Source organism: Perna viridis, chromosome 10 (assembly GCF_037379345.1).
Source record: "Perna viridis isolate PV_CMFRI_1.1 ecotype Kerala chromosome 10, ASM3737934v1, whole genome shotgun sequence".
NCBI lineage: Eukaryota > Metazoa > Mollusca > Bivalvia > Mytilida > Mytilidae > Perna > Perna viridis.
The window spans coordinates 16,261,000-16,276,741 of NC_142454.1; the positions used below are offsets into that span (position 1 = coordinate 16,261,000).

Consider the following 15,742-nt stretch of genomic DNA (forward strand, 5'->3'; position numbering starts at 1 on the left):
CTGAATACAAGGACACAATAGAACACTGCGCGTTTCTGTGAAAGCAGTTTAGAATTACGGGATCACTTCTGGACGACAATACTTGACAATTTCGAAATTAAGACCTTCCTCGTTCTTTATGGATTGTTCAACAATACCCTTGATGAACTTCGCTATATTATGATGGGACGTACTATTGGTATACTTGAAAATTGTTCAGAAATTGAACAATCCTTAAAAGAATTCTCTAACCTGTGTGCAAATTTTATCAGTAATGTTTCAGAAACCATTGTTGAGCTGATTTAACTAAGAAGTGAAACTCCAATCATTTTCATGTTTATTTTTTTTTACTCTAATTTCCATAACTGTTTAATTTTGTCATGACGTGTATTTTGTTTGTCTAATGTTGAATGTATATCCCTGTCTCTGTAAAAGAGGAATTTAAATATGATGATGATAATATGGAAATGGTCATCTGTGATACAATGGTAAGTTTCACAAAAGTTTTAAACTAGTCATTAAAATGACTAAAACATTATTTTGATTATGACGTCAGTAATTACTACTAATTTACACTTACTACCCATTATGGTTTATGTGTAGCACCTCCGAAGCAAATAAGACATTAGTGTGGATCATATTCCAGAATTGTAAGTGATTTTTTACTTACAACCCAAAACAAAATATGTTCATATTTCAAAAGACTTTGTTGGTTTTTTTTTGTCTTTATTTTTCAATACTGGCTCGCTTTTTTTGTCAAAGCGGTGGTAGCCATGTCGTTTAAGATATGTACAAATATACAAGGATACAAATGCTTTATTTGTGAGTAAACACCACAAAATTATTTTTGATTTATATCGAAAAGAAACAAATACATGTGTACTTACCACTCAAAAAAAAAAAGCATGATGAATATCTTAAACTTGGTTCATATAATGTATTATAGAGTATATTCATTTAAACTTATATGTCATATTCATTTCAAGAAAGTTATGCTTTCATTGATAAAAAATTTTGTTTTTTTTAATAAAAATTGATGTAATAAATCTCATATTACAATACCAAAATTGTTTCATTCAAAATTGATTATTGTGTCTTCAGTTTAATAAACTTCTGCGTCTTTTTCAGAAAAAAATTAATTTAATCTAGTCAAGTACATGTATCATGAAGTACATACATAATTATCTTATTATTATCAAAATAATTTTAAACCATATACCAGGAAAATATGACATACAGGAAATTGGGATGCTGGGCGACCCACGTTCTGTTGAGTGGATACACTTGGTGTACTGTTAGTTTAGAACAACAGGCAGGGATTTTATCTATGATAAAAAAATATATTTAGTCATTGAAAGATTTCATCATCAAAATTTTGTTTAAATCCAATTTCCAATTTTGTTTTTAATTATTGTCTAGCTTTTCAACTCATTTAATTGTCTACAATTGCATGTGCAACACTTTTCATATGCCCTGCCAAAACTTTAAGGATTAGCAGTACTTGATGTATTTGGAGCTAGCATGAATGATATCCTAAGTGGTGATCCACAATTTGGTGTGTCTACATTTACATAAGATCATGACTTATGTATACACATTGACGCCTAGAACCATGATAATCAGGATAACCCACAATTTTCATTTTTATTTCCAGACGTTTGGGTATGCTGAACAAATGTGCAATTATGAGAATTGTGATCCCTACAAGAAAAAATGTAAGTTCAATTTTTTTTATTAGTATCTTTTTATTGTATGTTTTTGCAATGTGGTTTGTTTTGTTTGTTTGTTTGTTTTTTTTTTTTTGGCAGTACATTATTTTTATGGACTTAATGTTTTTTTTTATCTTTAATTTTTAGCTAATGACTATTCTTTCCAATATAAGCCTGAACAATATTTTTTTTGCTAGGTATAGTTTTTGAAAAAAAAAAGACTTGTATTACATTTCATTAAACTACTTATCTGTATCCTTATGTATTTTTTTACTTTTAAAGAATTTTGAATCTTTTGTTTCTGTTTAAGATATGAGATTTAAATTTTTTACGAACATGTGACACCATTTGTTTTTGTCACAGGAAGCCTGGCCACTCATGTTAGAACATCAGATGATATTTTTCAAATTTTATACATACATAACCTGGACAAGTTTCCATAGTAAAATATCATTCTTTTCCTTTATAACATTAATTAAACTCCTACGAAAAATAGTATAGCCTTTAGTCCATCATTGATCTCTGAAAAGATAAAATTGACCCAGGTAATGTTTTTGAATATAATAATTATAATATACTATCATTTACAGTAATTAGGTTGTCATCCTTATTTCAACAGAACAGGTTTAAGTGTTCCACATGACCAATTCCATATCAGGTGTATAGATTCAGGAGGTTTTAACTTATATAAATGTTACTGTTCTACAGGAGTGGATATCTGTAGTGTCAAAGATGTATTTTATTATTTTCGTGTTTTACTATTATTGGGATGGTAAACATTCTTTGGTTTATAACACTGGTAAGTTAAAGGATAAAGATTTTAATCTCTAAATCAATCTCTGCAAGAGTTTTTGGTTAAAATTCTATGTTGCTAATTAAAATTCAACAACATTTGTGAAGGCTTTAGAAATTTGAATTTTTTTCCACCAGGAATATTTATTATTCAGGAATAATTTTAATCTTCATGTACTGTTAGAAAAGGTTGTTGATAAAATTGTGCCAACTTTTCACTAAATATTTTACGTGAACAGTTCACTACCATACACAATTTAAAGTTTAATTTTGACTTAAAAAGTAACAGGAAATTAAAAATCGAATCCTTTTGAGGTTTAATTCTACATCATTGGAATTTGGCTCCAAGGAGGATATCATTTGTTACTCTGTAGAAAAGGATTTAGTTTGTTCATTTCTTCGTGTTTAACGAAATTTACATTTCTATTTAAAGTAATGTCAATTTAATATTCCTCGCTGATGCAACTTCTCACACTACAAGATTAAAATTGTAAGATTTCTTACGTTTTTTTTGTCAACAAGTTGAATACAAGTGAAATCGATCAATGACATCTGCTGTTTCTATGTAATATTAAAAACATTAAATGAGGCAGGCTCTTTGAGGGAATTATGTTTTATCTAAAACAGTGAAGCCTATTTTGCCACTAGATGTTGAAGGAAAGTTACTGTGACTTTGTGAAATATTATAAATTAATTCTAATGGTGTAATTTTGTCAAATTTACATTTGTTTGATGCGAGTTTTGTTATGGAATTCCCTAAAATGCCTCATTTATGTTTGGTTGCTTTAATCCCATTCTATATGGACTCCTACTTTTTATATCTCCATTGCCTCAGAATTACGCTAGCGTAGGATTTTAGTACCATGTGATAGAATCCCCACCAGGTGAAGATACTGTACTCAGTTGCTTTGGAACTTTTGTGCATTTTCGCCCTCATCCACTGTCATGCCTATATAGTGTTCCTGTATCATTTGAACTGAATACCCTGTTTAGTTTAAAAGTTCATCTTTAATGGAGCTGTAGGACTTAATATTAGGTACCCTATTATTTAAGTTCATACTTTCATGAACTGAACATTTTAAACAAGTGTAGTATGCTTCCTTGTGCAGGTTGCCATTGAGATGTTGCTGATAGTTTTAAGTGCAAAAATATACCATTGCCCTGTTTGCTGAGTACGTAGGTATCTTGAAGTGGCTATTTCTTGATTTTATAGTAGACCAATAATGTTAGTAAAATATTAAATAACATGTATATTATAACAAGAATCTGACCAAACACTTTCTATCTCCATTTTAGAAGAGTATGAGCCTCCACAATCCAACACTTCACAAGTAACAGATATAGATGACATTGCAGACGACAGTCTACATGACGACAATGATGTCACAAGTGGTACTGTGTCATCACCAGACAGCAGTGACCATGATCTGCCAGACTCTTTACATGATGACTCAGCAGAACACATTGAGCCAAGAGAAAGGAGGGACTCGGGTGTTGGGTCATCTCTCACAAGGGCCCCAAGGTGAGCAGAGCATTTTCATGTCCAAATTTTGTCCTCTTACAAAGAACCGTTATGTATGATCAGTGTAATTGGGTACTGTTCAGTAGTAGTGAAATGAATGGTACCAGAATTTGAATAGTAATCACAAGGAATATAATCCAAGCAAAAAGACACACACAATGTAGAAAATAAAATGACGAAAATAACACACACATATAAACTAAAATATCAATGAGCAACCTGGAATCCATTATAATCTAGGAACATTGACCAGGTGCACTAAATACTGATATGGAATTTTTTTATTCAGCATGATGAGATCTATCAGTGTTACAATGTAAAATTTTCGTTTTAATCTGTGAAGCCATGTTGAAGTTCTTGCATTTTTTCATCGGTTTTGTTTTGGTGCTATTTTTAATATTATTTCTTTCAATAAATTTACTCCTCTGACACTACTTGACCAATTGGAACCAAATTTGGTATGAATGTTCCTTTTTTCATAGAACTGATGTAGGGATGTATAAATTTTTATTCATGGCTGCTGCTAAAAGTAAAACAAAAAGGTCATTCAGAAGTTTTTCTCGTATATCCCCAAAACCGTTAGATTTAGCCGAATTCTTTCAATTGCTGAAATGATCCTTATCATAAGGCCAACAAAAGTCTCTAAGGGAACAAAGTTGTCTGATGACTCTATGTAAGATTTATTGCCTTTGACGGGTGAAAAATGACGTCTTTTTTTTACAGTTTTTACATTATATAAAGGAAAAAATTAATGTAAAAAAATAAACAACGCTTGAATTTTGCGCTTAAGGAACGCTTGTATCGTGTGTTTTGACGAATGCTCCTAAGGTGCGTTAATCGTGCGTTTAAAACGAACGTAAGCGATGCGTTAACGCACGATAAACGATGCACGAACGCAAAAATGGGAAAGGTGAACGTTTCAATGAGTTTGATACTCTTAGATCAATACAAATGACGCTGCAAATAATATGTAAATATATGAGCCAAACAATTAAAACAGTAACAAAACAAAACAAATGCAAAACGGCGCGTAAACCCACGATAAACGATACACTAACGCAAAAATGGGAAACGTGAACGTTTCAAGGAGTGTAATATTCTTAGATCAATTATAATGACGCTGCAAATAATTAGTAAAAACATGACCCAAAAAATAAAAACAAAAACAAAACAAAACAAAACCGAAGAAAGAAAGAAAAACGTAAGCAATTACTTCATGTTTGCTTTATCAACCCTATTTAAGCTTAATGTACATGTGATCAAAGTTATATAATTTTATGCACTGACATTAAAATATAAACGTAACTATGTACTTATCGGATACAGCAACTAAACATGTTGAAACAATTTGAATTGCTTTTTATATTGCAGGTCAAAATCATTTACCTTCTACTTGAATCTTAATCTTTCAATTATGACTGTGCATTGAGCATACATGATATCCTCAACGTTTTATATCTTACATTAACCTAAGCCACTTATGGCATGACACCATTTGGATTAAAATACATACCACTGCCTAATATACTGGTGAATTTTATTGAACATTGAATCTTCTTTTTCGTACACTAATCTTGAGATAAATTATAGCAACTGTTATCAACATATCTGTTAACATAAAAGACGTGACGAACGAATCTTAACTACAGAATTAAGGCATATACAATGTCTAATCTAGATTGCTATATCATTTTTTATGTATAAAAACGAATACAAATGTAGCAAACCAACTTTTCAAGGGCAAGTGGATTAGTCAAATAAGTATCGCATCTATTTATGTACGAATGCTCTGCTACCCACGATCACTATTTCTACCAAGTTTCAAATTTCACTTTTAAATTTTACAGAATTAGACCGGGTCACCTCAATTCAATCTGTATAGTGCAGTTCTTGCTTGTTTTCAGTGACGTTCCTGCATTCACGTCAAAACGCCCGTGCGTACACATCGACTGTGCAAAATTATGTAACATATCGGGAAAACGAGAGAGAGGAAGAAATCAAATAGTCGAGGATGCATTTCAATCAAAGAACGTAACGCTAGCTGTCTTTGTAGATATTCAGAGAGCATTTGACAAAGTTTTGGAAAGACGGCCTTCTTGTGAAACCTCTTACATTTGGAGTGAGTGGAAGAATGTACAAATGGACCGACTCAAATCTGTACAATAGAAGTGCAAGAGTACTTGGAAGCATGGCCGAAAAATACTTCTAAAACAGGATGTACCACAGGGAGGAGTATTGCCACCCACTCTCTTCATACTCTATATGAATGACCTAGTTTCAGGGCTACCAAGTGGTGTACAATAAGCACTCTACGCAGATGACCTTGTCCTCTGGTGCTCTGAAGAGAATGCAACTACTGCAAGGTACAGGATACAAACAGCATTAGATATGGTAGTCAAGTGGGCCAATGAGTAGTGTGTTACCATCAATGGAGAGAAAACAACAGCAACCCTCTTTACACTCTCACCTACAACCCAATCTGCCAAACTGACCATGGATGACATCCATATCATAATGGAAGATGGAAGAAACATACCTTGGTGTAACTTTCGATAAAAGACTTGCATGGAGACAGCATATAATGACAGCAAAAGCCAAGCCAGACGAAAACTAAACATCATGAGAAAACTTGCTGGTACAAACTGGGGTGCTAATGAGAAAGTTTTGAAATCTGTCTATGAAGGAAATGTACACCCACATCTAGAATATGGCTCTAGTGCTTGGATGACAGCAGCTAAGTCTTCACCATCAGACTCTAAATAAAGTCCACAATCAGGCACTCCGCATCATCACAGGAGCCATGAATCAACACCTATTGCTAGTATGGAGGAAATTACAAACATACAACCATTAAGTAAGAGAAGAGAATGTAAAGCTATGATACAGGCCACCAAATATCAATGCTTACAAAACCACCCAATGAATGAGAGACTCTAGAACCAAGAGCTTTGCAAAAAAAAACACCAAGAACATCTACTTAAGCATGTCAAACCTATAGATTTTAAAACGATTGTGCAGAGAAGGAGGACAATGCAACCATTCAGACAACAGTTCCGTTACTCAGTGCCAAAGATGAACAATCAAACATCGTCAGGAAAACAATGAGCATGCTGTAAGAAGAGTAGCCATCAGAATTGTGGGCAAGAGTTTACACAGACGGTTCAGCCACAAATGCGACAACAAAAGGAGGGTCCGGTATCTACATAGAATACCCATATGGAGTACAACTGTCAAATGGCAATACCAGCAGAATTACATTGCTCCAACTACAAGGCTGAAGAAGAAGCACTCATTCATGCGGCAAATTACATCAAGGAAACCGCAGAAAATATGCAAGTAGTATTCCTAACAGATGCCCTCTCTGTAATACATGCACTGACCAACAACAAACTGCCACAACTTGAAAGAGCTATTAATTCCATCAAGAGCCTTAAAACTGCCGTACAGTGGATACCTACACATTGTGGAATCAATGGAAGTGAAAAAGCAGATAAGCTAGCAAAGGAAGGCGCTCAACAACAGCAAGATGAAAATCCTGTCTGCTACGCATAGATGAAGACCATCATCAAGTCTCTGCAAAATACCCCTCAGAAGCAAGATAGCTACCATCAACTAAACAGATTTGAGCAACCTACAATCTTCAGGCTCAGGACAGGACACAACAGACACAACCAACATCTGTACAGAGTTTTGAAGGTCATACCATCACCTATGTGTCCCTGTGGAGAAGCAGAGCAGAATACAGAACACTTTCTGCAGACGTGCAAGTTACACCAGGCACGGAGAGAGAAGATATAGGATAAACCAACCCCCATTATAAAGAAACTGTATTGACCTGGCGGAGACCTACAGAAGGCGGCCAGCATTCAAGTGTAATGGCGAACGACAAAAAGAAGATCAAGACCACACCCGTCTCAGACTTCTTAAGCGTATTCCATGACTGAACGAATGAAAAGTAGATAGATTTTAGCCAAATATTTTCTACATAGAGCATATTTAAGAACGGATATTTTTTTGCTCCCAAATTGCATAATATTGTCTAAATGGGTTGAAAATGTCCCGTTCGAATCAAACCTAATACCTTGTGTGGAGTATGATAGCAATGTGTCATGTTGTTTTTCTTTTCTTTTTTTTTCTCTTCATTGTCCTTTAAAATCTTATTCAAAATTGTGTTTTTCAATATTCATAATAATTTTATGCATGCCCTCAATGTTCTAATTTATGTATTGTATATTATTGTTGGGAGAAGACTTCATTATTTGGTAAAAATTGTGTCCTATCCCTTTTCTAAAGTTAAAAAATAAAACTACAAAATGTGTCATCCGCTAAAAGTGTCACGTAAAGCTGATGAGATCATCAACTATACCATTAATATAAAGAAGAAAAAGAAGAGGTCCCAGAACAAAGCCTTTTAGTACTCCAGCATTTGTTTGCTTTTGACGAGATTTGGTCATTAAAACATTGCGCTCTGTTTGATAGGCAGCTTTCAAACTAGTTCTTCAGAATTTTATCAGTACATCTGTGTGCCAAACTCGGTCAAAAGCTTTAGATACATCAAAGAAAAGAAGGAAAATATATTTCTTTTTTCGAGAGTCACCATTATTTTATGATAAATTTCTATTAGCCATTGAACGGTAGAATGGCTTGGGATAAAACCTGATTTATATTTATGCGGTAAGTTATTGAACAATAGATGATTAAACATGTAATTTTTGACCCTTAAAAAAAGATGCCGACAGATGTTATAAGTGAGATAGATCTATGGTTTGAAATTTCGAATCAATCTCCTTTTCTTAAAAGTGGGATCACGGTCGCGGCATTCCACAGTTCAGGGAATTGAGCTGTTGAAAAGGATAAATCAAAAGGCATATCTAACGGGAAACATACTGCATCTTTGGTATTTTTAAGCATGGTTAAATCGAGTCATGGGGCTTTACCAAGTTTAAATATTTGAAGAAAGTCTTTAACATCTTCAGGAAAAATGATAAGTATATCAAAAGATGCGTTCGTTTGCTGTTCAAGATCAGGTGTTTGAATATCAGTATCATTAACTGTAGATATAAAACAAATATAATCATTGAGAATGCACGCGTTCTGATATTCATCAGAAACGACTTCACCGTTTTCCTTTTCCAATTGACTAGTTGTAGAAATTTCATCAGTACCTTTCGCGATTTTTTTATTGAGGATCAATTAGTGCTTTCTAATTCATCTAGTATATTATTTGCATTTAAGAAAAAATGTTGCTTGTGGTATTTATTTCTGGACAAGGTTCATTGACAGAAAAAAAATTAACGCCCTTTCTGTGTTTTTCCGTAAGCGCCCGTTGATAAGTTTTTATATAAATAATGTCATTCCGGATTTAAACGAAGGAGGGAAACTCCGGTATTGTTCAATATCATCTATTATTTGACGGTGAAAAAGAGTACGTTACAAAGTTTTTTTTGTAAATGGATCAAATGTATTTAAAAAAAATCAACCTTTGCTATCATATATAGACCCTCCTTTTTATTGAAAAAATGTGTCATTTTCATACGTAAAATTGATAAAAAATGGTAAATAACATCCTAGCATACACCCCCTTTTTCCGAGGACCACCGGCTGGCACCCCTCCTTTTCAAAGTGTTGATCGCCTTGCATTACAGGCATCATCTTGGCGCACAGTTAAATAAGACATAGATATTGCGATCACATGCATGTACATGTATGCACATACTTCCATGCAAAGTTCACAGTTCATAGTTTATGTATTGTCAAATTTATTACTAAATTTATCCTTGTCATGAACCCCGGTGTCGCAATTTTTTGTTTGAGAAATCCTGATTCGTGGTAAAATCTTTTACGTTTTGTTAAAATTTCAAAGATACAAAAACAAAGTTACAAATATGTATGATTTTTGAACTGGACATACAATTAATGATAATACACTTGAAAACATACAGAAATTGGAAAAAAAATAAATCTGCCTTCGTACCATGAAACACATTTTTCTTGTCAAAGGGCAATATGCTGTACAGTAAAAACAGTCTATTGAAGCTCTCTATGAAAATAGATCATTATCCATTCTCAAAGTGTAAAACATGAATTACAGTATATGTAGATATATTATGAAAAAGTATTTAATTCGTTTGAGTAGAATTGTATCAATAAGTCTTAAGAGTTTCTGGGTTTTGGCCTATTTATTATTAATAAAAAATCAAGAATTTGTACCCTAGACAATGGACACATTTCCCAACGCTTTAGAATTGAACTAGGAGTAAGACAAGGGGCATGCGCTATCTCCTCATCTTTTTTTATTTTATCGGTGGAACTACTCAGCGCTGCTATCAAATTTGATCCAAATATATAAAGGGGATCAGTATAATGATTCAGAATTCAGATGACTCATCTGTGATTCCTGATGATGACTTACAGTCGGTAAACAGGACACTAGATTTGATTGAGCTATTTTCTACATGTTTGAGAGCACAATTTGATAAAACAAAGGCTACGACATGTATATGGATTGGGGCTAAAAGAGGATGTGGAAGGGACCTTCAAACAAAAACTGTGTGAACGTGTAAACACACGGGATAAATTAAGCTGCTTGGAATCCAATACTCCCGTGCAAAACCAGATCAATATATTGATAACTCGATCCTCTCAAAAATATATGTTTGCTGACTTTATTGTCAAGTCTGATAACTTGATTATCCATTAATGATTTCCTCCACGTTAAAATAAACTGTGGAATAGTATATCAAGCTAATGAGTCTAAAAATAATGGTTATATCATATTTTACTTTAAACCCTTGCCAGGAGAGAAATTTCCACCTTCCTCAACCAAATCATTAATGAAAAAAGATATATGGTTCAGCAAAGCAAGAGATTCGGATTGATCTACCACCTATCATTATCATATCGTTATGCCAAAGTGGTTGAGCTTCAATATCTTCTGTTGCTGCGGTAGGATCTTCCTTAATAGATCTCTAATTATTTATAACATCTCTCCAAATGGATTAAATTGACATGGATGGACTTTTAGTGCATGCCAGTGTAATACAAAAAATGTCCAGGCCAAGGTTGTCCAATTTATCAGAAAAACCTTCCAATGGGCAGCTTTGGCCTCAACAATGTTTTGTATTACACCGCAAAATGCAAAGTATTAGAAAAGGAGCTGTGCAGCTATTGTTTTTAAGCAAAGCAAACTTTGGTTCATTTACATTTGAATGTCAATTAGTACGTTCTTTATGGCTACAGTAAGTATGTATGATATCCAGATGTGGCATGTTGGTGGATATTTCTCCATCAGCATGTATACTTGGTATTCTTGCTTTTTTTTTTCGACAGCAAAATTTTGAACACTCGTCTCATTATTATTAGATATGATATATATGTTTGCAGGATAAAACAAAACCATTAAATTGGGGAAAATATCTAGAAACATTGAACGATTTCAGAGATCTCGATTTAAAGTCTTTATCTTTGTTCTTACCGACAGTAACATTTTACAAAATCAAAGTACCTTAACGGCAATCCGTCAATCGTATATTTCATTCTTACCAATAAAGCATCAGTGGAAATGTACCAATTTTACAAATTTATATGTCGATAAAACATTTGTCGAAAGATATATGTTATCTTCTTTCTGTGTTCAGCTGTGTCACTTGTTTTTGAATATATTAAAATATATTTGACAAACATATAACAAATTGAACGTTATCTAAATATAGTTCTAATCTACATGTATTATCTTGCAGTCACAAACAAATATAAAATAATACGATTGAAGTAAAATCTTATCAAATTCAATTGTCTACTTCAATGTTTTCGAACACGTCTATGTATTAAATTTCTTTAGAACAATTTAACAATGAAAGAGATTATTATTTATTTTAAAATTGTATTTCACATGCACAAAGTTCTCTAAGGATACCTGAAAATGTACGATAACATGATAACACTCAGTAATACACTGGAAAACAAACTATTCTATTCTTTATTATTATACCTGAACACTTAAATAAACACAACCCCACCCCCAACCTCCCCCCAAGAATAAAACAAAACAAAACAAGAAACAACAACAAAAACAAAAACAAAACAAGAAACGACAACAAAAACAAAAACAAAACAAAACAAAACAGAAACAAAAACAAATTAAAATAATAATGATAATTCAAAATGAAAAACCTCCCCAAAAGAAGAATTAACACACTAATACAGTTTTTGCAAAATGCCATATTGCCCCTAATTCACTACTGTTATTTTGTTGATATTCTGCATATAGACCTTTATATTTATATATCCTCCATCATATGTATTTTACACAAAGCCCCATGCAGTCATTTCTTTACTATACAAATTCTTGTCACGAACAAGGATTTTCATTTGCATAATCCTTTCAGGGACATATTCTTTTTATCAACCAATCGATTACTAAACAATGGCCTTGTTTACAGATCAATATCCAGTACAATCAATTTCTATGTAATCCATTACAAGGTTAACCAGTCCATTATAACTCATAATCGGACCATTTATGTAGTAGTCTTTGTAAGAACGATCAATTTCTGTAATATGTGATAAACTTCAAAAAGGCTACATATCTTTATTTTTGATATTAAGTTTCTTTATAGGGTTATATGATGAAAAGTATAATTATACATTACAATCTGTCTGGTCTTAAAAGATAATCAACATTGAAAACTAAACGTTTCTATTGTGTTTAAGTGTCATCTGCCTTAATTTTGAATTATACAATGCATTCTGTATAGTTGTTATTCCCTAAGAACAAGAGTTATATGAAGAGCCACGTGTTAATTTTTGTTTATTATAATATTTTAAACAAAATATCAAAAATAAAAATATGTAGGCGTTCCAACCATGAATCAAATTTTGCATGATTCTTATCATGAGTGCTACTAGGTGATTCATGCATGTCAAAAACCCATCGAATTCAAATTTATTTCTAGTTCAGAAACAGTTACTGTTCACATGACCAGACTAAACTTTTCATTTGGGTTGTTGCGCTTTTGAAATAAAAATTATATAGATTGTACATGTACATGACATTGGCACTTTGCAAGAGTTATCGTTCTTGATAATGTTGATTTGGTTAATTTTAGTGGAAGATAAATGTATGATTTTCTCAAAAGTGCAACTCTGCATACAACAATAATTATCGTTATGTGAAAATATAGCATATGTAGACTGAAAAAGCATCATTTGTTTGGTGGGTTTTTCTTCACCATGAATGACTTTACCATTGGCGGTGTCTGAATGTTATGTGGGGTGGTGCTTAAATGTTAAAGTATAGGTCTTAAACGTCTTAATGTAACAACTACGGTTTCTGTGCTGTAATAGATGTAACAATGATTTCGATAGAGAGCGACTTAGTGTGACTTACAAAAAAAACCCCAAAAAAACCGATATAATATTTAGAATATTTATAGTACATGTATGATTACTTAATTCAAAGAGGTTTAAAAGGTTTCAATTTTAAAATATAAAGTTAATACTAATTTATAATTGTTTCGAGTAATGTATTCTTCATAAGAGACCGCCGAAATGTCCTCGGTTGGACAGTAAATATTGCCCTTTGACTTATTGTCGTCGGTTTGTATCGGACACTAAAATCTTGGGTATTATTACACATTTTTAAAAATATGTTGTCCATCATGGAGAAACAAAAATCTCATTTCGCTATTTTTTGTGCATTTTCTTGTATTCTGGTTAATGCATAATATGTAAAAGCCTATTCTGTCATAAACAATATATCCAAGCTGTATTCCTAAACCAAATGTAATTTAGCATATCATTTTATTTTTAAAAAATCAATCTTTACCTTGGCATTTACTTTACCAAACCCTACTGGATGAATGTTTATAAAAAAATTAAGAAATCCTGTCTGACTTCGATAAAGTTTGATCTCAGATGATCGATTAAATAAAATTACTGCCATGTTTTCGATTAAATATGTGTACACATTATTTAATTTAGTCTTTAATGAAATAAAAAAATAACATTCTTGACATTATGTCTAAGGTTAAAAAAGATAAAAACCTTCTTGACACTATACCTGAGGGTAATACAAATTTAAAAAGAGCAATTGTACATGGAAATTACAGACAGTGGTATGGGTTTTGAATAAACAATACAACAATTGTTGCTAATAGTTTGGAACAAAACACCAGAAACATTTATTTCAAGAGCCATGAAGTTCAAAATATAAGTTGTTGTCCAGACTTGTTTGGTAGGTCATGGATAATATGGTATATCCGCGGCTATTTTCAACACCTTTTGTTTGTATATGAAGACGATGATTGCAGGATAAAACTAGAAAAGCTGAGAGCAATGCTTATTAAATTGATACTCTTTCCCATCCCCTTTACGATAAAATGCACCTTTTTTTTACCTCCAAATTGATTTTGATCAAAATCTGAAATAGAAGGTGCACAATGGCAATAAGTAATAGAGCTTCTGTGTAAGTTAAATAAATTCCATTCAGTGGTGTATGAGGAGTTACGGTTAAGAAATTGACACCCCACTTCAGGAAGGAAGTACAGATGGAGGGAAGGATTGACATCTCTTCGACTGTATATCCCCGCTTTGACAGCGAAGATAAAAGATATCGGATATAATATAAAAATCAGAAACACACAACGTGTACGATTATTAATGTTTTTAAAAGATATATTGATCAATATCATTGACAGCTGATCAAACATGTACAGATTACATAACAGTCTATAAAAGTTTGAAGCCGAGGAAACATACAAGACCAAGACCATGTTGAAATAGTAATATTCGTACTTCTATTTATTATACCTTGAATGACAGAATAAGTGTCAATGGTAATATTAAAGAATCAATATCGTTTGATTATTTCTTTTTGATATTAGAACTCACTCACACTTTGATTTCAAGACCGCCGTTATTTTGTATGAAACGTCAGATAAATTTCAAGACATAAATATTCTTAAAATATGTACTAAGTTAAATATTCACAATTTTTTTAACTTATACAAGGAACTCATTTTCAAATACAGATGTACTTGTAAACGATTAATACGAGTATCTCCCAACCTATATTTTATAGTAATATTTTTAAAAAAAAGCAAGGAGAGCCCAATACCCACCTTAATCTTTAATTAGGCTAATTCGCAAGGGATATAGTTACGATATTGTTGTCAAACTCTTTAAGATAGCATTGTTTTGGTTTCAACATCGATTCGCTCATGTGCTCTTTACATAAAAACTAATACACTATATTTGAAAGCAGGTTTCGACATCACACGGGTTGTCTCCTTGATGTTCCGTGGTTCTCAGCCCCGCATTGGAAAAATTGGTATCAATATACATGCGATGAGTACATAACTTTTTATAGGTTTAAAGTGGTTTAGAGCTGATTTATCAGTTAACTGCTAGTAGTTCGTTGTTGGTTCATTTGTGTAACGTTTAGTCAGTTTCAGTAATTCTGTTTTAAAAAAGGACTCCGACCTTTTCGAGCTAATTTTAGGTGTGCTTAATTGTGTAGTATTTTTTTCTACAGTGGCCATACTTAAAAGGGGAAGAGTTGTAATCACGCTTAAGAAATATAACCCTGCCGCATTTTTGTGCCTGTCCCAAGTCAGGAAATTCCGGCCACGGTATGCATTGTATAGTTTTCACTTTCAGTTTACTTTCATTTTTCTGGTGTATATAGGGACAACTATTTCGATGTACCAGTGTAAAATGTTGTTTTGAAGACAACTGCAGC

At 32.7% G+C, this 15,742-nt stretch overlaps 1 protein-coding gene across 7 annotated transcripts in view; it reads left to right on the plus strand.

The window, feature by feature from the left end:
• LOC148604734 (uncharacterized) overlaps positions 1–15,742 on the plus strand; it is a 47,362-nt gene that overhangs the window by 9,969 nt on the left and 21,651 nt on the right. For 6 of the 7 annotated variants that reach the window (XM_088549181.1, XM_088549182.1, XM_088549188.1 and 3 more), the window contains 2 exons: positions 1,634–1,694; positions 3,777–4,002. Coding sequence is in view for 2 of the 7 variants with exons in the window: in XM_088549188.1 (XP_088405314.1) it covers positions 1,634–1,650 (17 nt within the window). In the remaining 5 variants the exon portion in view is untranslated. Of the gene's footprint in view, positions 1–1,633; positions 1,695–3,776; positions 4,003–5,906; positions 8,685–15,742 lie in introns of those variants that run through there. The other variant, XM_088549190.1, reaches the window with a different exon arrangement.